Source organism: Oryx dammah, unplaced genomic scaffold (assembly GCF_014754425.2).
Source record: "Oryx dammah isolate SB20612 unplaced genomic scaffold, SCBI_Odam_1.1 HiC_scaffold_27, whole genome shotgun sequence".
NCBI lineage: Eukaryota > Metazoa > Chordata > Mammalia > Artiodactyla > Bovidae > Oryx > Oryx dammah.
In genome coordinates this window covers 6,107,306-6,134,134 of record NW_024070211.1, presented here as the reverse complement: position 1 = coordinate 6,134,134, position 26,829 = coordinate 6,107,306, and the positions used below count along the sequence as shown (strand labels likewise).

The 26,829-nt window shown below is 49.9% G+C and overlaps 1 protein-coding gene across 4 annotated transcripts in view; it reads right to left on the bottom strand.

The window, feature by feature from the left end:
• Positions 1-430: 430 nt before the first annotated feature.
• EPHB2 (EPH receptor B2) overlaps positions 431-26,829 on the bottom strand; it is a 216,242-nt gene continuing 189,843 nt past the window's right edge. Inside the window, exons 8-16 of one of the 4 annotated variants that reach the window (XM_040229551.1) lie at positions 25,112-25,220; positions 24,024-24,091; positions 12,312-12,434; positions 11,517-11,764; positions 8,774-8,989; positions 7,764-7,913; positions 6,305-6,498; positions 4,331-4,486; positions 431-1,657 (exon numbers count right to left, since the gene is read on the bottom strand). In XM_040229551.1, the coding sequence (XP_040085485.1) occupies positions 1,549-1,657; positions 4,331-4,486; positions 6,305-6,498; positions 7,764-7,913; positions 8,774-8,989; positions 11,517-11,764; positions 12,312-12,434; positions 24,024-24,091; positions 25,112-25,220 (1,373 nt within the window). In that variant the 3' untranslated portion in view covers positions 431-1,548. Of the gene's footprint in view, positions 1,658-4,330; positions 4,487-6,304; positions 7,914-8,773; positions 8,990-11,516; positions 11,765-12,311; positions 12,435-24,023; positions 24,092-25,111; positions 25,221-26,829 lie in introns of all 4 variants that reach the window. The other 3 variants (XM_040229552.1, XR_005719120.1, XR_005719121.1) reach the window with 3 other exon arrangements.

The following is a 26,829-nucleotide window of genomic DNA, read 5'->3' as shown; positions in this document are numbered from 1 at the left end:
GAGGGCTGGGGTATCACAGTGAACGATCTGGGTCCTGGCCTCTGGTGCAGCCCGATTGAGGCTTTCCAGAGACAAAGTGGGTTCTGGCCATCTGAGGGCACTCGGGAACCTCGGAGGGGCCGATTTACCTGCAAAATACTGGACAGAATGGGCCAGAAGGAGCGCCGAGATGCGGGCAGAGACTTCTGACCCCGCGGCCGCCTCTCTCTTCTTAATCTCTTGCTCTCAGAGACAGTCCTGGGGTGGGATTGGTCCTCCACCTTGGCCCCCTACCCTCCTCCCAAACCTCAGTCTCTGAACGGCCCAGGTGGCCCCTAGGCAGTTGGCTTTGGTGAGGCCTGGCAGCGGGAGGGAAACTCTCTGCGGAGTGGGGGAGGGGTGGGGAGGAGGGAAGGATGTCAATGAAAACCATATAAAAAATCCAGAAATGTGCATATAAAATCTCGCCCTTGGTGTATTGCCTAAGTCAGTAAGCAGAAAGCACCTTCTTCCTGGAGAAGGATCAAGTCCTCAAAAGGTAGGAAATGTCAAAGTGTCACTTCATTGTCATAAAAAAAAAAACCAACCAACAAGTCCCGCCCCCCCACCCACCCAAACCAAATCCACCCCTGACCAAAAATACCCCGAGTCCACGAATTGCTGTAAACAAACCCAGATGCAGGAGCAGTCCTTGGTGGCAGTCGTAGCTAGTCCTCCGGATGGGGGCTGGTGGGAGTGGGTGCCCTGCTGGGCCGGGGCCGCCGCGCACGCCCATGATCTGGGCATGCAGCTTCAGATCGAGGCGGCGGCGGGTGCTGTGCCCAGCCTCAGGAAGGCTGACCTTTCAGGTGTCCCCATGTTCTCCCTGACCCCAGGGGGACAGAAATCCCTTCGCAGCCCCGGGAACTGACAGGGGAAACAAGTCTCTTTCATTGGAGTTTCTAAAGTATTTTCCAAAGCCAGAAAAATTCTGATCGCCCGGTAGCAGCGGGATTGGATGTTCCTAGGCTGGTTCCAGGGGTGGCTGCCTGTCCGCCTGTCCATCTGCTTGGCACGTTGCTCTTGAGCGAGACCTGGAAGAGCAGCGCTAGGGACAGGAGAGAAGGGTGGGCCCCTGTCTCTCCCCTTCACATTTGTTTTCCTGAACATGTTTCTTGGCGCCCGCCAGGTCACCTTCCCAGAGGGAGTTGGAGAGAAACTGCTTTTGATCTCCGATGGGACAAACTGCATGGATCTCCCAAGCCCTTTTTTTTTTTTTCTTTTCTTTTTTCCTCCAAGAACGATGATCGCTTTCCTTATGAGAATCCTCTTTAAAAAATATTCCTCGGTATTTCCCGCCCCCTCCCAGGATCTAGTTTCTTTTGTTCCCATTCCCTTTTTTTTCCATCATCTGAGTTGCACATATTCTTGGTGACGTCTCCTGGCTGGAGCGCTGCTTGGTTCTTCCCGTTGCCGGTGGCCTCCTGGCAGGCGGCTGCTGACCCTGCGGTGGACCGAGAACCGGGGGCCGGCTTGGGGGCGCGGAGGGGGCGGGGCCTGGAGGAAGCGGTGAGCCGAGGCAGGTGAACGTCAAACCTCCACCGACTGGATCTGGTTCATCTGTGCCCGCATCACCTGGATACTGTTGAGGATTTTTTTCTGGTGACCAGCCAGGGTGACCCCAACCCGGAGAATGTCCCTTTGGGGAGAGAAGCACATGTGTTAGGGACACGTGAGGGTGGAGGGACTCCATCCAGGTAGAACTACCTGGGCTATTCCAGGGGGTTCTCACTGGAGAGAGCAAGGGAAAGGGGAGGGGAGCTGGAGTGAGTGAATGTTAAGATCGGGAGAGAGGGGGTTGGAAGTGAGGGCACCTAGGTGCACGTGTCTCCTTTGCTGCGGGGGAGGAGAAGGGACCCTGCATGACCCTGCAAGAACTAAGTACCCATGTGTTCACTTTTTATCTCTGTTGATCTTCCTACCACACCCCAGTTCACAGAAGAGAAAACAGGCTAAGGGGAGTCCTGTGATTTGCTCAAGGTCACTCAGGTGGTCAATACTGAAATCAGATTGATTATATTCTTTGCAGCCAAAGATGGAGAAACTCTATACAGTCAGCAAAAACAAGACTGGGAGATGACTGTGGCTCAGATCATGAATTCCTTATTGCCACATTCAGACTTAAGTTGAAGAAAGTAGGGAAAACCACTAGACCATTCAGGTATGACCTAAATCAAATCCCTTATGATTATACAGTGGAAGTAAGAAATAGATTTAAGGGATTAGATCTGATAGACAGCCTGAAGAACTTTGGATGGAGGTTTGTGACATTGTACAGGAGGAAGTGACCAAGGCCATCCCCAAGAAAAAGAAATGCAAAAAGGTTGTCTGAGAAGCCTGTACAATCAGTTATGAAAAGAAGAGAAGCAAAAGACAAAGGAGAAAAGGAAAGATATACCCATTTGAATGTAGGGTTCCAAAGAACAGCAAGGAGACAGAAGAAAGCCTTCCTCAGTGAATCAATGCAAAGAAATAGAGGAAAACAATAGAATGGGAAAGACTAGATATCTCTTCAAGAAAATTAGAGATACCAAGGGAACTTTTCATGCAAAGATGGGCACAATAAAGGACAGAAATGGTATGGACCTAACAGAAGCAGAAGATATTAAGAAAAGGTGGCAAGAATACACAGAAGAACTGTACAAAAAAGATCTTCATGACCCAGATAAGCACGATGGTGTGATCACTCACCTAGAGCCAGACATCCTGGAATATGAAGTCAAGTGGGCCTTAGGAAATACCACTATGAACAAAGCTAGTGGAGTGATGGAATTCCAGTTCAGCTATTTCAAATCCGAAAAGATGATGCTGTGAAAGTGCTGCACTCAATATGCCAGAAAATTTGGTAAATTCAGCAGTGGCCACAGGACTGGAAAAGGTCAGTTTTCATTCCAATCCCAAAGGCAATGCCAAAGAATGCTGAAACTGTCACACAATTTTACTCATCTCACACGCTAGCAAAGTAATACTCAAAATTCTCCAAGCCAGGCTTCAACAGTATGTGAACCGTAAAATTCCAGATGTTCAAGCTGGATTTAGAAAACGAAGAGGAAACCAGAGACCAAATTGCCAACATCCACTGGATCATCGAAAAAGGAAGAGGGTCCCAGGAAAACATTTGCTTTATTGACTATGCCAAAGCCTTTGACTGTGTGGATCACAATAAACTGTAGAAAATTCTGAAAGAGATGGGAATAGCAGACCACCTAACCTGCCTCCTGAGAAATCTGTATGCAGGTCAGAAAGCAACAGAACTGGACATGGAACAATAGACTGGTTCCAAATCGGGAAAGGAGTTTGTCAAGGCTGTATATTGTCACCCTGCTTATTTAACTTATATGCAGAGTACATCATGAGAAATGCTGGACTGGAAGAAGCACAAGCTAGAATCAAGATTGGCAGGAGAAATATCAATAACCTTAGATATGCAGATGACGCCACCCTTATGGCAGAAAGTGAAGAAGAACTAAATAGCCTTTTGATGAAAGTGAAAGAAGAGAGTGAAAAAGTTGGCTTAAGAAAATGAAGATCATGGCATCTGGTCCCATGACTTCATGGCATATAGACAGGGAAACAATGGAAATAGTGACAGACTATTTTTTTGGGCTCCAAAATCACGGCAGATGGTGACTGCAGCCATAAAATTAAAAGACGCTTGCTCCTTGGAAGAAAAGTTATGACCAACCTAGACAGCTTATTAAAAAGCAGAGATATTACTTTGCCAACAAAGGTCCATCTAGTCAAGGCTATGGTTTTTCCAGTAGTCATGTATGGATGTGAGAGTTGGGCTATAAAGAAAGCTGAGCGCTGAAGAACTGATGCTTTTGAACTATGGTGTTGGAGAAGACTTTTGAGAGTCCCTTGGACTGAAATGAGATCCAACCAGTCCATCCTAAAGGAAATCAGCAGACTCATTTGAGAAGACTCTGATGCTGGGAAAGATTGATTGAAGGCAGGAGGAAAAGGGGATGACAAAGGATGAGATGGTTGGATGGTATCACCAACTCGATGGACATGAGTCTGAGTAAACTCCAGGAGATTGTGATGGACAGGGAGGCCTGGTGTGCTGCAGTCCATGGGGTCGCAAAGAGTTGGACACGACTGAGCGACTGAACTGAACTGAAAAGCCAGTGGGTGGCAGGAGACCCGGGTGTTGATCAGAATGTGATTTCTGCATTGGCCATCTTGCTCCTTGGTCCCCCATATCCCTGCTGGGACACTGTCTATTCCTCACTCTCCAGAGCCCCCGTGCTTGGCGGGATGGGTCGGGAGGGGGGCTCACGGCGGTGGGTGGAGGCAGCTGGGCACTTACTCCATCATCATCTGTGACACGACATCGAAGGAGGTGAAGCCGGCATTGGCGAAGCTTTCCTTGTACTGCCCCATCTTAATGGCCTCCAGCCACTCGTCCACTGTGTTAAAGCTGGTGTAGTCGGGGATCGTGCGGTCCAGCAATGGCAGGTTGATTCTAGGGGGTGGGGTGGCGACAGGTACCGTCAGTGCATGTGCTGCCCTAGGGGTGAGGGTAAGCGTGGGCGTGGGCACAGGTGCAGGCTGCGTGTGTACCGGCCCGTGTGCATTCACGTGTGTGAACGCAGTGTGTATGCATGTGGCCACTTCTGTGCGAGAGCAGGCATGAGTCTGAACCCACATAAATGTGCACAAGTGTATGTGTGAGTAGGTGAGAGTGAGTATGTGTGCAGGTCTCAAAGCTGGGGCCATCTGGACAGTCTAGGGAAGCCTCTAGGGGACCACTGAGAGGCAGGGACATGTCTCCATGCTGCTGCTTTGGGGGAGGGGGTTTCAGTTGGACTAATTGTGCTGATTTTATCTATCTATCATCTATTTATGCCCGGTCTTAGTTGTGGCATGCCAGCTCTTAGCTGTGACATGTGGGATCTAGTTCTCTGACCAGAGATCAAACCCAGCCTCTGCATTTGGGAGTGCAGAGTCTTAGCCACTGGACTGCCAGGTAAGTCCCATCACTGTGCTGAGTACTTGTCATTTCCTCGCCCAATGCCCTTCTCTGTCCTCCCCTACCCTGGCTATGCTACAGGAAGCCGATCTTGTGGACCACATCTCCAAAGTCCAGACACAGCTGGTGGGGCTGGTGGGAATGACTTCCGGGCAGGCAAGGTGTGAAGTGACCATCATGAGGCTAAACGCTCAGAATGATTTTTATCCAGAGAATCAGGAGTAGCTGAGGCAGGGTTGTGGTGAGGAGGGATGGGCAGGGGCATACATGGACATCTCCTGGCAGGTGAAGGACTTGGGCCCAGAGAGTCTCTGGACACAGCCAGCTCTGGACCCTGAGGATATCTAGCCAGACAATCCCTCAGACAGCCCGTGTGGTCGAGGGTCCTGAAGAGTAAGGATGTGCAGGGCTGGGACCAGTCTGTGGAAGCTGCCCAGGGAGAGCCAGGGTTGGCTGCAGGTCTGATGCAGGGTGCCCTGGGACCACTGGGCAAAGAGAAGCACTCGGATCATTGAAGCTGACGCCTGTGCACCTGAGCCAGTCTCTGCTACGAGGATGGCAAACCCAGTGTGGGGGCATGCGTGCCTGTGTTTTCTGTGGTCTGTGAGTACTTCTGAATGTGCGTGCTCAGATACGTATGGTTGTGTGTACGTGTGAGAGCTTGGGAATGAGTGTATCTATGTGTGTGAGATTGTGAGCATAAGCATGAGCGTTTGTGCCCAAATGAGCGTTCATGTATGTGTGTAAGACTGTGTGTGTGTGTGTGTGTGTGTGTGTGTGTGTGAAAGCATGGCTGTGTCGAGGCGGATGCAAATGCAAGTTAGAGGGTCCAGGTTTAAGTGTGAAGTAGGAACCCGAGTGAGGAGTAAATCTATTCACCAAGATTCTGAGAACTGGGACTTCCCTGGTGGTCCAGTGGCTAGGACTTCAAACTCCCCGTGCAGGGGTGGGGGGAGCCTGGTTCCATCCCTGGTCAGGGAGCAAGATCCCCCACATGCTACAACTAAAGATCCTGCGAGCCACATCCAAGATCCAGCACAGCCAAATAAGTATTTTACAAAAAGATACCGATAATTTCTTTTAAACCGTGTCCTCTCTGACCACGTTTTAAAAGATGCTTTCTCTCCCACCCATCTCGGGCTTCCCTCTCCTCCTCAGGATAGCCTGTGCTCTGCACCCTGCACCCTGCACCGCAAGGCAGGCAGCCTCCCCAAAAAAACCCTAGCACCGTCCTTGCTCATCCAAATGCAGCTATCACAGGAGTGGGCGGGGCCAGGCGGCTCTGGGAAAAGGGGCGGGGCGGGGGCGTACCCGGAAGAGAGCGGAGCCATGGCTTTGAGGCTGTTGGGGTTGCGGATCATCTTGTCCAGCGTGTTGACGATCTGGCCAAACTTGGGCCGGTGGTTGCGGTCCTTCTGCCAGCAGTCCAGCATGAGCTGGTGCAGCGCGCTCGGGCAGTCCATGGGCGGTGGTAGCCGGTAGTCCTGTTCTATGGCGTTGATTACCTGGGGAGGGGCAGGGAGGGATTGCGGGGGTGAGGTAAGAGCATCTGTTCTCTGGTCCTGCCCCCAGTGCGTTGCAGGACAGGCTTATTTGGTTGCGCCGTGGCAACCATCTTCACTTCCTGGAGGCAACCTGGGTTCCCACCATCCCTGCCCTCAGTCTGGCCTGGAAGCTCGGCATCTGGCTTCCCTTCCACTCAGCACCCCAAGATACCCTCTGCCTTAGGGTCCACCAGGCCCACCCTCCTGTGAGCAACCCCCCTTCGGCTGCTCTGTTAGGGGAAAGAAGCCCAAACACCTCTCCAAGCTGTCCTGCCTGCAGGGCCAAATTTGTCTTCCCAGCTTGACTGTGGGTATCTTCCCTGCTCAAGTATTTATTCCCTGTTCTGCATTGTTGCAAATCAGAATTCCTAGAGGGGGACTTTCAAACACCCCATTACTGAACCTCAGTAACCGTTCTGACCAACTTTCCACTGCTCCCCAACATGACCCCTCATCATCCCATTTCTGGGCCTTGGCACAGGCTGTTCCTTCCACTGGAAGTCCTCACATCTTCAAGTCTCACGACTGTTTGAGTCCCAGCTGTCAGTGTAGACCTCATGGCTAATTGTGCCACGTTCCCTTTCCTGAGCACCTGCAGGTTTTGATGCCTGCCTTCTTCACTTTACCACCTGACCATACATAGCACCTGATAACTCCACCTGGTTCCCTGAATGACTGTCTTGTCCCTCATGTGGGAGGTGAACCCCTGAGGGGCAGACGTGGTCGCTTAGGGTTGGCCACAGATGGCTGGATCCTGAAGATCTGCCTATTTGTGGACGGGTGGGCCTTTTCTGGGCTTCCCAGGTGGCGCTAGTGGTAATGAACCTGCCTGCCAATGCAGGAAACATAAGAGAGGCGGGTTTGATCCTTGGCTCGGGAAGATCCCCTGGAGAAGAGAATGGCAACCCCTCTCCAGTATTCTTGCCTGGAGAATCCCATGGACAGAGGAGCTGGCTGGCTACAGTCCACAGGTCGCAAAGAGCTGGACACGAATGAAGCGACTTAGCATGCATGCATGGGACTTTTCTACTCCTGACCCCATGGAGAGTCCAGGGTCCTGTGCAGATGTTTGAATCAACCAACACTGTGCTGGGAGCTGCCCGGACCCAGGATCTCAGAGACCTTGCTCCTACCTGCTGAAAGTCGAGCAAAAGCCCAAGAGTTCTAGGTCCTCCCCTCCCGCCTGGCTGGCCAGAGAGGCCGTGCCCACCTCCTTGCAGACTTACGTCTTGGTTGGTCATGTCCCAGTAGGGCCGTTCCCCGTAGGACATCACCTCCCACATGACGATGCCGTAGCTCCAGACGTCACTGGCCGAGGTGAACTTCCGGTACTGGATGGCCTCTGGGGCCGTCCAGCGGATGGGGATCTTCCCACCCTGGGGAGCAGAACAGAGAGCGTCAACAGGTGGGAGGCTGAGCCGAATGGCCTCTGCTGGCGAAGCTCCCTACCCTCCGCCCCCTGCTGCACAGTCACAAAGTGCCTTATTGCTTCCCGAGACTGTCTTATTCCTTTCTGTTTAAAACTCTTCAACAGGGCCTTCCCTGGTGGTCCAGTGGTTAAGAATTCATCTTTCCAAACCAGGGGACATGGGTTTGATCTCTGGCTGGGGAACTAGGATCCCACATGCTGTGGGGCAACTAAGCTCATCCGCGGCAACTGCTGAGCCCATGCGCTGGAGCTGCAACTAGAGAAGCCACGATTGCATGCCTCAATGAAGACCCAGCACAGCCAAAAAGCAAAACCACCACCCCCACCCCGCCCCGCCTCCCTGCAACTCTTCAACAACCCTAACAGCTTTCAGGAGAGAGTCCTGAGCCTGGGCAATCAAGGGTCTCCAAGATGTGGCCCTGCCTACCTCTCCAGCATGGCTGCCCACCACTTTCCCCGACAGCCTGTGTGCCAGTCATACCTGCCCATGAGAATACAGCATCTGGCAAACTTTTACTGGCACTTGGCTTTCAGCTCAGCTATCATTCCCTCTTAGCAAGCCTTCCTCTGCCTCCTAAGTCTGGTGTCTGACTCTTAGCCCGATCGCTCAGTAGTGCTCTGTACATCTGTGCCCACCAGCCTATGAGCTCCAAGAGGGCAGAAATTGGGGTTTATGTCTCTACCTCTCCAGGGCTCAGAACAGTGCTTGGCATGAGCAAGCGTTGGTGAGAACGTGTTGTGGGGAGAGACAGACGTCCACCCTCTTTCCCGGCCCTGCGGCTCCGCTGTCCCCTGCCTCTGTCTTACCAGGGCGCTGGTGTACGTGGGGTCTGAGGTGTCGTCCTCCAGAAAGCGTGAGAGCCCGAAGTCAGACACCTTGCAGACCAGGTTGCTGTTGACGAGGATGTTGCGGGCGGCCAGGTCGCGGTGGACGTAGTTCATGTCGGCCAGGTACTTCATGCCAGCCGCGATGCCCCGCAGCATGCCCACCAGCTGGATGACTGTGAACTGCCCGTCATTTTGCTTTGGGAGAAGTGGAGGAAACACAGAGTGAATGGAAGTGCGTGTGTCAGATCTCTGGAGCTTTCTCACAGTGGGATACCAGACTGGGACCCTGTCGCCCTGGCCTGGGCTCCCTGTGGAAAGAACTCCGATGCTCAGGCCATACAGAGGCCCAGGAGAGGCTGGTTTCAGGGTGGCGGAGAGAATATGGACTCTGGGGCTGGTTGGATTCTGGCTTTTTCCCTTGCTGGCTGTGCAACTTTGGACATGTGACCTAACCTCTCAGAGTCTTGAAAGTCAAAGTTGCTCAGTCACGTCCGACTCTTTGCAACCCCATGGACTATACAGTCCATGGAATTCTCCAGGCCAGAATACCAGGCCTTTCCCTTCTCCAGGGGCTCTTCCCAACCCACCAATTGAACCCAGGTCTCCTGCATTGCAAGTGGATTCTTTACCAGCTGAGCCACCAGGGAAGCCCAAGAATACCAGAGTGGGTAGTCTATCCCTTCTCCAGCAGATCTTCCCAACCTAGGAACTGAACTGGGGTCTCCTGCATTGCAGGCTGATTCTCTACCAGCTGAGCTACCAGGGAAGCCCCTGTTTCCTCAACTGTGTGTTAAATGGGAATATATAATGCCCACCTTCTAGGGCACTCAGTGTTCAACAAGAAGGTGCATGGAAGGCTCCTGGCACATACTAGGTGCTTAATAAATATTTGTTAAATAGGTAGTTCAGTGGCATACTTCTTTAAAAAACATTTTTTTTATTGCCGTATAACTGATCTACAATGCGGTGTTAGCTTCAGGTGTACAGCAAAGAGAATCAGTTATACGTATACCCACTCTTTCTAGATTCTTTTCCCATATAGGTCATTACAAAGTACTGAGTAGAATTCCCTGTGCTATACAGTAGGTCCTTATTAGTTATCTTATAGGTGTGTATCAGTTCAGTTCAGTCGCTCAGTCGTGTCTGACTCTTTGCGACCCCATGAATCGCAGCACGCCAGGCCTCCCTGTCCATCACCATCTCCCGGAGTTCACTCAGACTCACGTCCATCGAGTCCATGATACCATCCAGCCATCTCATCCTCTGTCATCCCCTTCTCCTCCTGCCCCCAATGCCTCCCAGCATCAGAGTCTTTTCCAATGAGTCAACTCTTCGCATGAGGTGGCCAAAGTATTGGAGTTTCAGCTTTAGCATCATTCCTTCCAAAGAAATCCCAGGGTTGATCTCCTTCTGAATGGATTGGTTGGATCTCCTTGCAGTCTAAGGGACTCTCAAGAGTCTTCTCCAACACCACAGTTCAAAAGCATCAATTCTTCGGCGCTCTGCCTTCTTCACAGTCCAACTCTCACATCCATACATGACCACAGGAAACCATAGCCTTGACTAGACAGACCTTAGTCAGCAAAGTAATGTCTCTGCTTTTGAATATGCTATCTAGGTTGGTCATAGCTTTTTTTCCAAGGAGTAAGCGTCTTTTAATTCCATGGCTGCAGTCACCATCTGCAGGTGTGTGTGTGTGTGTATATATATATATATATATATATGTTGTTGTTCAATTGCTAAGTCCTGTCTGACTCTCTGATCCCATGGACTGCAGCATGCGAGGCCTCCCTGTCCTTCACTATCTTCCAGAGTTTAACCAAGTTCATGTGTATTGAGTCAGTGATGCCATCTAACAATCTCATCCTCTGGTGCCCTCCTCTCCTTTTGCCTTCAATCTTTCCCAGCATCTGACTCACTGGAGAAGACCCTGATGATGGGAAAGATTTTATTTATAGTAGTATGTATGTGTCAATTCCAATCTTCCGGTTTATCCCTCCCCTTCCAATGGCATACTTCTGATTCCTAGTCAGTGCTCTTTGTCTAGCTGGTTGACTGACTTCTCGGGGGGCCTAGAACTTTCGTCTGTTGCCTTGTGCTCCAAACTCTTCCTGTATAGCTTTGGGGAAATCCAAACCTGGTGGAAACTCTGGACTAAGGGTCAGGAGACCTGGATCCAGTCCTGGCTCTCATCTCGAGCCTCTGGGTAACCTTGGGCACACTCTGCTTCTCTTAGAGCCTCAGTTTTTCTCTTGGGCGTTATGAGAAGGCTGGCTAAGTGCTTGGAGGGAACAGATTTCAGGTTGTATGCCAACTCTGATCAACTGGCTGTGGTTTCCCTGATAGAGAAAGATTCTGAGATTGCTTCTGGGTTTAGTGGAGAGAGTCTGGGATTTATTAGCAATGCCTGTTGTGGGTTCAATCCCTCTATCCCTGGGTCAGGGAGGTTCCCTGGAGGAGGGCATGGCAACCCACTCCAGTATTCTTGCTCGGAGAATCCCATGGACAGAGGAGCCTGGACCGCCACAGTCCAGAGGGTTGCAAAGAGTCAAGACACAACTGAAGTGACTTAGCACGCATGTACACCATGGGTAAAGGAATAGAAAGTGGCAGCGAGCAAGCCATTCTTGACCATGATCTTTCCAAGACCTTTCAGGCTCTGACAGCATAGAGCTATGTTCACTACTGCTCTTCCTGCCCCACCACTCTTGGCTTTCCCTACCCGGAGGAAGGAGTCCAGGGAGCCGTTTTCCATGAACTCAGTGATAATCATCACAGGTGTGCTCTTGGTGACCACGCCCTCCAGGTGGATGACGTTGGGATGGTCAAACTGGCCCATGATGGAGGCCTCGCTCAGAAAGTCCCGGCGCTGCTTCTCGGTATAGCCCGACTTGAGGGTCTTGATGGCCACGAAGATCTCTCTCTTGCCCGGCAGCTTCAGGTGGCCACTGCATACCTCACCAAACTCCCCTGGGACAGACACACCAAAGAGGCAGGATGTCACTTAGCAGGTGGAAGTGCCACCTCCCTCTTCCCTGTCACCTCTGCCCCTGGGGCCAGTTAATCCTTGCAGACACAGAATCCCTTTAGAGAACGCAAGGGCCCCAGAGAGTCTCAGCCACCTTCAGAAGGAAGGGTAAACCCTTCATGGCCAACCCGTGGTGTTTGGCTGGGCGTGGGGTGAGGATGTATGGGGACCTGGGGAGATGGAGCGAGGGACCGGGGATGAATGGCAGGAAGGACAAAGCATTAGACAGAGTCCAGAGTACCGGGTCCCAGAACTAGCTCGGTCTCTGATGTGAGCAAGCTCCTTCCCTGGGCCTGTTTCCTCATGTGATGAGGAGGTAGTTTTACTGGACATCTTTGGGAGCTCTTGCACCTTGGACATTCTGAGTCTTCAGGCCTTGGAGGGTCCTCTGAGGCATCCTACCCTCCACCCCAGGAGTACACATTGGGGTGGTCCCCCCGCCCACCCATGGCTGAGGCCATGGTACTTGGGAGGGTACCAGTCACCTACCTGCTCCGATCACCTGCTCAATTTTGACACAGGAGATGTCGATTTCCTTGGCAAACTCCCGCACTGCCTCATTGGGGTCTTCGTAGGTGAAGGGGTCAATGTAGATCTTCATGCCTGGGGTCACTGGGAGAGAAGGTCAGGTTTAGTCACATGCACAGACTCAAGATGTGGAAGACGGAAAAGTGTGAACCAGTCCTTCTGCAGAGGGAAGGACTCTCCCACAGGGCCCCAGGAAGAGCTTGGCAACCCCCTGCCTTTTCCCTTGACCTCTCTGGGTCTCAGTGAGCAGGTGGGCACTGAGCTAAGTAGAGGGTGAGGGGAACAGAAAGGTCAGCAGGGATAGCAAATAGGTTCTAGTTTTTGTTCCAACTGCAATTGATTAATAAGGGCTTCCTCCAGCAGCTAAAAGACTGTGGGGATTGATTGACAACGTCTGTTCGAGCATGGGCATGAAAGGATAGATAGGCTTGTCACGCTTGTGATAGAGAATCAGGGGGTGCAAAGTAAAGGAAGAGGAAGACAAGAAAGGAGCAGAGGGAACTGGAACAAAAATACAGAAAGAGCAGGCAACAGACCATGTTCTTGGTCTTTTGCTAAGGAGATTTCCCTGCTTCTCAAGGCCTAATTCAGGCCTGCTCTCCACCCAGGAGACTTTTTGGCTGCCTCAGGCATCCCAGGCACTGGAGGGGCTGCCTCACAAGCGTCAGTATCCACAGCTCCTAGGCCCACCTCCTGGGTCCCTCTGTGAGCCAGGTCTCAAACTTTTCTGGATCTCATATTCCTTGGTGATCAGCAGGAGGCTAGGCACGGGGCATATGAATTTAATTCCTGATCTGATATGGATTTTTATTTTTGATGCAGAAAGGAAGATGGTAACTTGGATACTAAAGACCCAATTCTGACCTCAGCAGTGAGTCAGCAACGTGCTTTGAAGGAAGGGAAAGACGATCCCTCCCTCCTCCTCCCAGATGACTGGTCTTCCAATTCCCAGACCATCTGGCTCTCACCCAGCCGGGGCCTTCCTCTGGGTCCTGAGCTCCCTCCCCACATTCTCTGCCTGCTCCAGGAGCTGTGACTTTGGGGGCAGCAGCTCTAGGCGTTGGGCGCTGGAGTCCCTGGACCGTAGCAAGGTTGGCTGGTTGGTGAGTGGGGTCACAACCCTGCTCAGCTCCGTGACCTTGGACTTGTTAGTTGACCACTCTCAGCCTCTAGTTCAGACATTCCAGTCATCTAAGAGCTGGAACCTCTAACATAGGGGTTGGCAAAATGGCCCACTGCCCTTTTTGTAATAAAGTGTCATAAATAAAGTTTTATTGGAACACAGCCACACACATTCCTTTGTTTGTGACTGCCTTCATGCTCCAGTGGCTGAGTTGATCAGTTACAACAGAGACCATAAGGCCTGCAAAGCCTAAAATATTTACTGTCTGACCCTTTGCAGAAAAGCTTGCCAACTACTGCTCTAACACATTAGTTTTATTTTGTCTTATTTATGTGGGTGTCTGCCTAGCCCTTTAGGTCAGAGTTTTCTTCATTTGGGTCTGTGAACCACTTGGCAGGCCCAGGATGGGTTGAGTGGGGCTGCTGAAATGGAATACATTATTATTGTCTTTTTGGATTAGAAAAATAATTTATGCTCTTTATAGTTTAAAATTATATAAATAAATATTGTTGAAAATAAAAGTTCTCCAAAAATCTATCTCTGAATATAGAATTTTTTTCTGGATTTCCCTTATAATTTTACACACATACATATGTATATTTGTGTTTCTCTGGGCATAGGATCCAAAACTTTTAGCAGACTTAGAGGAGCCTCTGACCTCAAAAGAGGTTAAGAACTACCATCTTCCAACTTTCCTGGTGGTCCAGTGGTTAAGAATCTGCCTTCCAATGCAGGGGACTCGGGTTCGACCCCTGATTGGGGAACTAAGATCCCACATACTGTGGGGTAACTAAGCCTGTGTGCTGCAACTTTTGAGCCCACGTGCCACAACAAAAACCCAGCACAACCTAAATAAATAAAAAATAAAACTATAAGAATTAAGTGAGATGATTAAAAAAAAACCCACCATCGTGGGAGCCTGGGAAGCGGGGGATGGGTGCACATTTTTTCCTCATCCCTCCCTCCCTGGCGCACTGCAGAGTGAACGCTCTGCACGCCGTTGACACTCAGTGTCTGTAGATTGACAGAATCTGTATGATAAGCATAGAAGAATAACAATACCAGTTTCCACTTTCTGAGCCCTTTGTCTCTACCCAACACTGTGCCAGGGTCTTTATATGTATCATCCCATCTCCTCCACCCAACAGCTAGCTCCTAGAGGTTGTTGTTTAGTTGTTAAGCCCTGTCCGACTCTTTGCGACCCCAAGGGCTGCAGCACGTCAGGTTTCCCTGTCCTTCACCATCTCCCTGAGTTGCTCAAACTCATGTCTATTGAATGGGTGATGCCATCTTGTCCTCTGTCGCCCCCTTCTCCTCCTGCCCTCAATCTTTCCCAGCATCAGGGTTTGGGTCTTGGCAATTTGCATCAGGTGACCAAAGTATTGGAGCTTCAGCTACAGCATCAGTCTTTCCAATGAATATTCAGGACTGAGTTCCTTTAGGATTGACTGGTTTGATCTCCTTGCAGTCCAAGGGACTCTCAAGAGTCTTCTCCAACACCAGAATTTGAAAGGATCTGCGGTCAGCCTTCTTTATGGTCCAACTCTCACTTCAATAGTAATAGTCATTTACAATAGGAAATGACTATTGGAAAAACCGTAGCTTTGACTAGATGGACCTTTGTTGGCAAAGTGATGTCTCTGCTTTTTAATATGCTGTCTAGGTTTGTCATAGATTTGCTTCCAAAGAGCAAGGATCTTTTAATTTCATGGCTGAAGTCACCGTTTGCAGTGATTCTGGAGCCCAAAATAATAAAATCAGTCACTGATTCCACTCCCCACCCCCCCATCTATTTGTTATGAAGTGATGGGACTGGATGCCATGATCTTAGTTTTTCGAATGAGATCATTATTCTCATTTCACATGAGAGAAAACTTTAGCTCAGAGAGGCTAAGTAATTTGTCCAAGACCACACAGCTAGCAAATGGCACAGCCAGCATTTGAACCCAGGTCTGTCAGAATTGAGCCGAGGGCCACTGCTCTGAATCACCAAGCTCACTGCTTCCTGAAGGAAACCCACCCAGATCTGGTCCATGCTTCCTCCCCCTGGATTCATTTGTGATTCCTCCTTCCCCAAGTCAGCCCTCCCCAGAGTGGGGGCATCAGCTCCCTCAGAGAGGCTCTCTTTTTATGCCCAGACTCAGCGTCTGGACTGTGGCCCTTGGTGACTGACTTTTCGCTTCCCTGCCAACAGAACTAGGGGAAGCTCTTCCTGCTGGACCAGCTGGGAAGGGAGGACAGGAATGAGTCCGTTCAGGGAGCTAAGGAGAAGCATGACGGGAGCTCAAAGCCTGCTTGGATGCCGCCAACCAATCAGATGCTGTCCCCAAGCCTTGGACAGGAGTGCTAGTCAGGAGGGCTCCATCACTTACAGCCCAACCCCCTCGGGCCACTTGGACTGGTACCCATTAGGAACCAGGCCACACAGTAGGAGGTGAGCGGCAAGCAAGTGAGCAAAGCTTCATCTGTATCTATAGCTGCTCTCTATCACTCTCCCCAGAGCGGGGAGGAGAAGGGGACGACAGAGGATGAGATGGTTGGATGGCATCACCGACTCAATGGATGTGAGTTTGAGTAAGTTCTGGGAGTTGGTGATAGACAAGGAGGGCTGGCATGCTGCACTCCATGGGATCACAAAGAATCAGATAATGACTGAGCGACTGAACTGAACTGATCACTCTTCCATCATCCCCAGATGGAACTGTCTAGTTGCAGGAAAACAAACTCAGGGCTCCCATTCATTCTGCATCATGGTGAATTGTAGAATTATTTCATTATGTATCACAATGTAATAATAACAGAGGGCCTCCCTGGTGACTCAGATGGTAAAGAATCTGCCTGCAATTCTCACGAGACCTGAGTTTGATCCCTGGGTTGGGAAGATCCCCTGGAGGAGGGCATGGCAACCCACTCCAGTATTCTTGCCTAGAGAATTCCATGGACAGGGTTGCAAAGAGTTGGACATGACCGAGTAATTAACACACACTAATAATCATAATAGAAATAAAAATCATAATAGAAATCACAGTAAATGTGATGTACTTGAATCATCCCTCCACCCCTGCCACAGGTCTGTGAAAAAATTCTCTTCCACGAAACTGTCCCTGGCGACCTCTGGCTTAAAGGAGGTCCTTAAAGGCAAGTGCCTTCATCTGGCCTTCCTCCTAATGGCCTCCGCTGACAGCTCCCTGCTACTGCCAGCACAAGGAATCACTTACCCAGAGGTCCCAGACACGCCTCACAGCTTCTGGCCTCTCTGCTTCTGTTTGCATGGTTCCCTCTACCTGGAGCACCATCTTCTTCCTTTGTGTCCAGGTCAAATGCCACCTCCTCTGTGCAGCCTGCCTGGATCCCTCCAGAGGAGACCAAGGCCTTCTCAGGCTAGCACTGCTCTGCGCCCACGCCCACTCCCACAGATGTCTGTATGACTTTTCTACCTCGTGCCAGGGCTCCCGGGTTCACAGGCCCACAGTCCCCCACCACCCTTTTCTGGAACACTCTCCTGTCTGTGAGGGCTTGCTTTACCCTCTCTCCCCCAGGAGCACAGAGGCCATGTCTGTCTTGTTCTTGCTAAATCCCAGGGCCTGGCACATAGACGGTGCTCAATAAATGCTCATTGGAAGAACACTAGCCTTACTCATTGACATGCCCTTGTTTTCTCTCTCCACCTGTTTGGGGTGACAAATACCTTTGGGAATTTTATGAAAGCTATGAATTCTGCTTCCTGGCCAAGAATTCACACGTGTGTGCACGTGCCCATGATCAGCATGTAATTTTGGAATGTTTATAGGCCCCGGAAGCTCTAGGAGTTATGAACTCTCCAGTTATGAGCCCTTGCTCTAAAATGTTTTCTCTAGAGTATATTTGAGGGTCGTATACAGTAGGTACTTAATAAATACTTTTTGACTATCTGGCTCTGAGTGCTGCAGTTCCTGCTTTGGTGACCCTCTGGTTTCGCCCCACCTTTGACAACGTGATTGGCTCACAGTGTAGCATGGTTTCACCACATAGCAGACCCTGTTCTAGGCACTTAACAGGTATTGACCCAATTAATCTTCCCTGACAATCTTTCTGGGTAAATACTACTATTAGACTGAGCCCTACGAAACTGTCAATATTTGACTCCTCCTGATCTACATGGAACAACAGACTGGTTCCAAATAGGAAAAGGAGTACGTCAAAGCTGTATATTGTAACCCTGCTTATTTAACTTCTATACAGAGTACATCATGAGAAATGCTGGGCTGGAAGAAGCACAAGCTGGGATCAAGATTGCCGGGAGAAATATCAATAACCTCAGATATGCAGATGACACCACCCTTATGGCAGAAAGTGAAGAGGAACTAAAAAGCCTCTTGATGAAAGTGAAAGTGGAGAGTGAAAAAGTTGGCTTAAAGCTCAACATTCAGAAAACAAAGATCATGGCATCTGGTCCCATCATTTCATGGGAAATGGATGGGGAAACAGTGGAAACAGTGTCAGACTTTATTTTTTGGGGCTCCAAAATCACTGCAGATGGTAACTGCAGCCATGAAATTAAAAGACACTTACTCCTTGGAAGGAAAGTTATGACCAACCTAGATACCATATTCAAAAGCAGAGACATTACTTTGCCGACTAAGGTCCGTCTAGTCAAGGCTATGGTTTTACCAGTGGTCATGTATGGATGTGAGAGTTGGACTGTGAAGAAAGCTGAGCGCTGAAGAATTGATGCTTTTGAACTGTGATGTTGGAGAAGACTCTTGAGAGTCCCTTGGACTGCAAGGAGATCCAACCAGTCCATTCAGAAGGAGATCGGCCCTGGGATTTCTTTGGAGGTAATGATGCTGAAGCTGAAGCTCCAGTACTTTGGCCACCTCATGCAAAGAGTTAACTCACTGGAAAAGACTGATGCTGGGAGGGATTGGGGGCAGGAGGAGAAGAGAACGACAGAGGATGAGATGGCTGGATGGCATCACGGACTCGATGGACGTGAGTCTGAGTGAACTCCGGGAGTTGGTGATGGACAGGAAGGCCTGGCGTACTGTGATTCATGGGGTTGCAAAGAATTGGACACGACTGAGCGACTGAACTGAACTGATCTACAAAAATGGCCATTTCATTTGGTTTCAACCTAACAGTCTCCCCCTTTTTTGATGAAGAAACTGGTATAAGAAAGGCTAAATGGGACTTTGCTGGTGGTCCAGTGGTTAAGAATCTGCCTGACAATGCAGGCGACACAGGTTCGATTCCTGGTCCGGGAAGCTCCCACCTGCTGCAGAGCAACTAAGCCCGTGCAACTACTGGGCTTGTGCTCCGAGACAAGAGAAGTCATTGCAGTGAGAAGCCTGGGCACCGCCACGAAGAGTAGCCCCGGCTCACCAGAACTAGAGAAAGCCGGTGCACAGCAATGAGACCCGGTGCAGCCATAAATGAATGAATGAATGAATAAGGCGAAATAGCTTGCCCAAGGGGACATGGACATAGCTAGTTAGTGGCAGAAGTGTTGTTTGAATCCAGGTTGTCTGCCTTGAAAGTCTGCACTTACAACTGCCAAGCTACTGGTTTATTCTGAGTGCTTCCCCACCTGTGTCTTGGGATAGAATGTGAGCTCCTTGTGGTCAGAGCTTTGCACAAGGCCTGGCTCCTAGGAAGGGCATTTTCTGAACTGCAGGTGGATGAGAACCTTGGCAGGCAAGAGTCTTCAGAAAATACTGGGCTTCTGTTTGGATGATTTATGACTGTCAGGGTCACCAACAGTGTCATGGGCCATCCTGAACCCATGTGGGAGATTCAGGATGAGGGAAGGAGGAACCAGGCATCCAGAGACCTGGATCTGCATTCTGGATCTGCCAGCAATAATGGTAACAAACAAGTTGCTTTATGAGTTTGAATTCAGGATCAGCCACTGTATTGATCTGGCCGTGTGCCCTTGGGCAAGTTACTTCACCTGTCCGCATCTCACTTTTTTCATCTGCAAAATGGAGATAATAAACAAATCCCCTATCTCGTAAGGGGGTTGCAGAGATTAAACGAGAAGCTTTTGAAAAGGTTTTGTTCAGGATTTGGCAACCAGAAAGCACTGAATAAATGTTAATTGTTATCATGAGGAGTTGCTTATTATTAAATATTATTACAAAGCACTTTAACATCCATTAATTCATTTAATCCTCAGAACTCTGTGAAAGAAGCATCATTCCGGCTACTTCCCACATAAGGAGGCCAAGGCTCAGAGTGGTTTTTCCTGAGCTTCCAGTGACTTCCCCAAGGTCACTGAGGTGGCCGGTAGCAAAGTAGGGTTGAGAAACCCGGTGCATCCCTCTGGCTCCACGTCCAGGCACCATAGACGTCAGCACTCATTCAGCATTTGCTGGACAACGGAAAACATGAGCCCATGAGGGTGACCTTGGGTCAATCACACACAGAGCCAGGCCTCAGCTTCCTCCTCTGTCCCAGCCACACAGGGCTGCTGGTGGCTATGTGATCACGGGGCTGACAGTGTTTTGAGAAAAAAACGAAACAACAAAATCTTGCTCAGATGCAGAGAGTAGGAGCATGAGCTTGAGAATGTGTTGATTTATGAACAGCACGTTCTATTCTGGAGTCTATTTTTAAAATAAATCCCTGCTGTCACCTGTTTCCTTGTTACTGACTTGCTGCTCTAAAATAGTGATGCTCCTGAATCGCTCCAGGTGATGAAGCATAAGTAAGACAGGCTCACTCAGAAGGGTGTAGGTAGCACAGCATGGCCAAGACTGTGTTTGTATCCCAGCGTTTGCCCTGCACAACTGCGGGACCTCTCTGTGCCCTCGTTTCCTCATATTCAGAGTGGGAAATGATCAGGGTTAAATGAGGAAATACACGTTGAGCATTAAAGTAGCTCTTGGCCCATAGGACACAATATGTTTAGCTATATCTACCATCATGATTTTATTACTTGGGGAACAGGCTGGGGCAATGGAATTTATGAGTTTTATTTTTAACATACAGGTGGATTTTTATTTCTGTGTAGTCAAATTTGTCCACGTTTGTCTTATGATCCTTTCATTGCTTCTGTGCTTAGAAAGTGCCTTTCCCTCCACGTATCAATTAAATAGTTACCTAACTTGTCTTCTGGAAATGTTAATGGTTTAATTATTTTTACATTGATGTCTAAAAATGATTTTTAAGCTCAAGAACTTTTACTTCAAATTAAGTCTTACCCAGAGGGGCCTCCCAGGTGGCGCAGTGGTAAAGAATCTGCCTACCAGTGCAGGAGCCGTAAGACACAGGTTTGATCCCCAGGTTGGGAAGATCCCCTAGAGCAGGAGATGGCTACCTACTCCAGTATTCTTGCCTGGAAAATTCCATGGACAGAGGAGCCTGGTGGGCTACAGTTCATGGGGTTGCAAAGAGTCGGACATGACTGAGCACAGCGCGCGCGCGCGCACACACACACACACGCATATACGCACAGAGGCTTAATATCAAGAACTCCTTGACTCTACTCTTTATTGTATACCCCATATCTAGTACTGCAGAGGATCCAGTGGCTCTACTTTCAAAGTGTGTCAGAACCCTCCGCCTTCCCACCACTTTCCCTGCTGCCACCCTGGTCCAGCCACCAGGGAAAAGCACTTCCCTGGATTATCCCAAAGGCCACCTCCCGGTCCCTGCTCTGTCCCTGCCTGGCACTGCCTCGTCCATGTTCCACAGGGCATCCAGAGAAGTCCTGTGGAAACTGTAACTCCGAGCAGGTCCATCTTTTTCTCAGACCCTTCCAGAGGCTTCTCATTTCACTCAGAATAAAAACCAAGGCCTGGACTTCCCTGGCGGTCCAGTGGTTAAGAATCTGCCTGCCATTCAGGGGACATGAGTTCGATTCCTGGCCCAGGAAGATTCCATATGCCCCGGGGCAAGTAAGCCCATGTGCCACAACTACTGAGCCCACCTGCTGCAACTCCTGAAGCCCTCGAGACCTGGAGCCCACACCCCACAGGTGGGGAGTATCCCCTCTCTTGGCAAATAGAGAAAGCCTGTGCACAGCAACAAAAACCCAGCACAGTGTTCCCAAATTAACATTAAAAACACTGCTCTAACCCCTGCTTGGAGAATTCTGAGCATTACTTTGCTGGGGTGTGAGATGAGTACGATTGTGTGGTAGTTTGAACATTCTTTGGCATGGCAAAATGAAGAAGCAAAGAAGAGCCACTTGATGAAAGTGAAAGAGGAGAGAGAAAAAGTTGGCTTAAAACTCAACATTCAGAAAACAAGATCATGGCATCTGGTCCCATCACTTCATGGCAAATAGATGGGGAAAAAATGGAAATGGTGAGAGACTTTACTTTTTGGGCTCCAAAATCACTGCAGATGGTGACTGCTGCAATGAAATTAAAAGATGCTTGCTCCTTGGAAGAAAAGTTATGACCAACCTAGATAGCATATTAAAAAGCAGAGACATTACTTTGTCAACAAAGGTCCGTCTAGTCAAGGCTATGGTTTTTCCAGTAGTCATGTATGGATGTGAGAATTGGACTATAAAGAAAGCTGAGCAATGAAGATACTTGAACTGTGGTGTTGGAGAAGACTCTTGAGAGGCCCTTGGACTGCAAGGAGATCCAACCAGTCCATCCTAAAGGAAATCAGTCCTGAATATTCATCGGAAGGACTGATGCTGAAGCTGAAACTCCACTACTTTGGCCACCTGATGTGAAGAACTGATTGAGTTGCAGCAGTTGGCTCAGTAGTTGTGGCGCACGGGCTTACTTGCCCTGGGGCATGTGGAATTTTCCTGGGCCAGACTCTGATGCTTGGAAAGATTGAAGGCAGAAGGAGAAGGGGACGACAGAGATGAGATGGTTGGATGGCATCACCGACTCGATGGACATGAGTTTGAGCAAGCTCTGTGAGTTGGTGATGGACAGGGAAGCCTGGTGTGCTGCAGTCCATGGAATTGCAAAAAGTCAGACACAACTGAGCGACTAAACTGAAACTGAACTCCTGCAGCTCTGAATCATCCTTTCCTACCTTGTTTTTTTTTCCCACAGCACTTTCATCTTCTGATATACCATACACTTTGCTCATTTATTGCATATATTAAAAAAATTTTCCTAGGATTTTTTATTACATTCTTTTTAAAAATTGTGCTAAATTTGTGTAATATAAATCACACAATTTTAACCATTTCAAAATGTGCAGTTCAGTATTATTAAGTACAGTCATACTGATGTACAACCAATCTTCAGAATTCTTTTAATCTTGCAGAAAATGTATACCTTATTTTTTAAAGTTTATCAATATTTTGCATTTATATTAAAAATACCTGTCACTTTAAAAAAACTGAAGTATAGTTGATTTGGTGTGTTGTGCCAATCTCTGCTGTACAGCAAAGTGTCTCAGTTATACACACATATACATTCTTTTTTTATATTCTTTTCCACTATGGTGTATCACAAGGTATTGAGTATAGTTCCCTGCCCGATCCATGAGGACCTTGTTTATGCATTCTAAATGTAATAGTTTACTGTCCCTCCCACTAGAGTATAAGTTCCATCAGGGCAGGAATATGGGGTTTGTTTACTTGCGTGTCCCCAGCACCGGGAGCAGAGCCTGACGTACATAATGGGCCACAAGAAAATGTGGCAACGGAAGGATGTGCGGATGATCCCTCACTTGGGAACTATCTGAGAAGCCCTAGGGTACTCCACTGAGTACAATTTGAGAGCCCCTAGGGGACCCACTTGGAATTCCCATTTGCCAAGTGAGCCAACTGAGGATCCATATCTCCTCTCCCCCACACAGATTGTTGGTTCTGCCAAGATCAGACGGAGGGGAATCCACCCTCTGTTCTTCTCTCTGCTTGGCACCCCCGGGAGGAGACATCTGCTCTGGGTGTGTCTGGCACATGTGCCCCCAGCCCTGGCCGAAGGTGGCATGGGACAGTGAAGGAAACGGGGGCACGGTGCGGGGGTCGGGAAGAGGCAGCCGAGGAGTCCCCGAGCGGCACAAGAGTGGGCCTCCCGGCTCCCTTCTCTCCCCTCCGCCGTCAGAGCCTGGGGTCCTCATCGTCTCACTCAGATCATGTACTGGGTTGGCCCAAAATTTTGTTTCCCATACCATCTTACGGAAAAACCTGAACGAACGTTTTGGCATGCCCGATACTTTTTCTGCCAGTGTGTCCGGTGCCTGCCGTGTGCTGGGCAGCCAGCGGCCTCCGGGGAGGTGGCGGCGACTGTCAGACGCGATTTCAGGCCCCCTAGTGCTGCCCCTACAACGGCGGAGCGGCAGGGAGACGACCGTCACCATGCAGCCAGGTGGGGGCGCTGTGCGCCCAGGGTAGAGTGGGGACCAAGGCCGGCTTCTCAGAGGGGTTTGCACAGGATGAAGCCTGAGGGAGTGAGCTAGCCAGGGCAAGAGAGGGGAGAGTGTTCCAGGCAGGAGGAACAGAATGTTCACGTTCAGGGAACAACAGCTCGACATTCACTCTGACTGTAGCCAGGGAGGAGGCAGACAGAGAAAGGAAGCTGGAGAGGTTGCTGGGGAGCTGACAAGTGAAGGATCCCAGGGTGCCGGCCCTGCCGGGGTATACGTACTGTGGCCGCTGGTGTAGTGTTGCAGCTTATCTGTGTACTCCGAGTCGGCACGTTCAAACCCCCGTCTTCTGGAACAAGAGCAAAGGGCTGGAGCCACCTGGAGGCGCCCAGGGAGATGGGAGCCACAGCAGGTGATAGGCAGAGGGTGGGCAGGCCCTGGAAACCACCTCCTTGCCAGAGAATTCCCTGCCGGACCCTTGCCTTGCAGCCTCACCTTCCCTGGTTCCCCCTGCCCCCAGCCCTTCCCACCTCTCCAACTTCAAGTCCAGACTCACTGGTTCCCCTCTCCCCTCTCCAGTCAAGCCCCTTTCAAAGAGCAAAAGCATCTCTGGCCGTGGCCCCTGGTCCCAGAAACCCAGAGGCTTCTGTCCGTCTGACCTTAAGACCTAGTCTGTTCTAAAGTGGGAAGCTCTTGGGACTTCCCTGGTGGTCCAGTGGTTAGAACTCTGCCCTTCTACCTGCAGGGGGCACAAGTTCAATTCCTGGATGGGGAAATAAGATCCTGCAGGCTGTGCAGTGTGGCCAAAAATAAATAAAGTAGAAAGCTCTAAAGAAGAAGGGACAGTCTCTGCATTAAGTCTAGCAGAAGTCCAGGAACCAGTCCCACTGCTTGCCTTTGCACCTGCTGTGCCAGTCCCTTGGATGTCAGACACCTGGCCCTGTCTATGTCCCCTCTCTTTCCGGCCACCCCAGCCAGCTGAGCTCCTCAGCCTGCTTCAGGCCCTGTTCACGGAGGGGCTTTTGCTAGAGCAGAAAGTGGGGTGATCTGTACTCCCCCTCACTGTCTCCTGGCTTCCTGCACTGTGCAATCTTTCCTGCCCACTGTTCAGAGCTGTCCCTTTGTGTTGAAGTATTAGTGTCTCGGTGAGCCACCTCCATGGACCGTGGACTTGTCCAGGGCAACACCTGACCAAATGGATGGACTGCCAACTGTGGCCATTTAGGCGGTGGGAGGCCACTTGGGGGTCTCTGGGCCTCCCCGAGCCCCTCCTGCCCCCTCTGGTCATAGACCTTGTTCAGGGATGGCAGAATGGATGGGCAGCCCTCTTGGAACCCAGGCCTGGCCCAGGCAGGGGGACACCACCCACCTGTTACACACGATGGCGATGACTACCACGGCGATGAGGAAGACCAGGCCGGCCGCCGAGGAGCCAATGATGAGTGGCAGCTTCTCCTGGATGCTTGTCTGGTACTCGGCTGGAGAGGAAGCACAGCACACTGCTCTCAGCCTGGCTCGGGGGGTTATAACCCCCTGCATCCCCACTGCCATTGCTCTCCTGGGATCCCTAGACTCTCTGCCACTCCAGACAGAGCATCAGGTGGAGAACTGGCTGTTACTCCCTCACAAGTAACCGTGGACAAATCCATGAACTGCTCTGGCACTCAACTTTTCATCTATAAAATGGGCATAATGCCTACATCTCAATGTAGATAAGAAAATCAATAAGGAGAGCCAACCAGTCCGTCCTAAAGGAGATCAGTCCTGAATATTCATTGGAAGGACTGATGCTGAAGCAGAAACTCCAATATTTTGGCCACCTGATGCAAAGAGCTGACTCACTGGAAAAGATCTTGCTGCTGGGAAAGATTGAGGGTGGGAGAAGGGGACGACAGAGGATGAGATGGTTGGATGGCATCACCAACTCGATGGACATAAGTTTGACTGAACTCCAGGAGTTGGTGATGGACAGGGAGGCCTGGCGTGCTGTAGTCTATGGGGTCGCAAAGAGTTGGACACGACTGAGCAACTGAACTGAACTGAACTGAATAATAATAAGCTGACACATTTAGAGAGGCAGGTCAAAACACAGACTCTCAAGCCAAACTCCTTGACTTTCAGTTCCAGGGGTACCACTTACTATCTGTGTGATCTCTGGTAAAGTGACTTATCTCTGTGGCTCAGTTTCCTCATTTGTAAAGTGGGGAGGATAATAGTTCCCATCATAGGATTTTTGTGTAAAACACTTAGAGTGGGGCTTCCCTGGTGGTCCAGCGGTTAAGAATGTGCCTGCCAATGCAGGGGACATGGGTTTTCTCCCTGGTGTGGGAAGATCCCACATGCCATGGGGCAGGTAAGCCCGTGTACCACCACCACTGAGCCTGCACACTGTAGAGATTGTGCTCCGCAACTAGAGAAGACACTGCAGTGAGAAGCACACACAGCAATAAAGAGTAGCCACCAGCTTGCTGCAGCTAGAGAAATCCCGAATGCACCAACAAAGCCCCAGCCCCAAATAAATAAACACATTAAAAAAAAAAGCCCACTTAAGAGTAACTTGTAGCACATAGTAAGTACTCAGTAAATATTAACTATTATTGTTTTTAAGTGTTTTAAGAGCCTATCATGGGTAGGTATGTACCTTGTGTGAGTCTCAGAACAGTTCTATGATGTACTACATGTAATTATCCCATTTATCAGATCAGAAAACTGAGGCTTGGCAAAATCGTGACTTGCCTAAGTTTACACAGTTAGACAGTGGCCAGTGCCAACATTTGAACCCAGGTCTGTTTAACCCAAGGCCATGGGCTTAAGCGAGATAATGTGTAAAATGCGCTCAGCATTTGTCCCAGCTCTTGGAAACCCCTCAGTGCATTCTCAATGGCATCAAGATCTTCATTATTTAACACTTTATTTTTATTACTTCTCATTGCCTCCAGGCCCAGGCAGGAGCTTGCTGAAGTCAGGGACTAGGTCATTTCTGCATCCTTAGCACAAGCACATATTTGTTGAATTCATAAAGATCTTGGGACAGTCCCCTAGTCCCCAGGTCAGTGACGCTCAACCAACATACAAGAGGACCTAGAG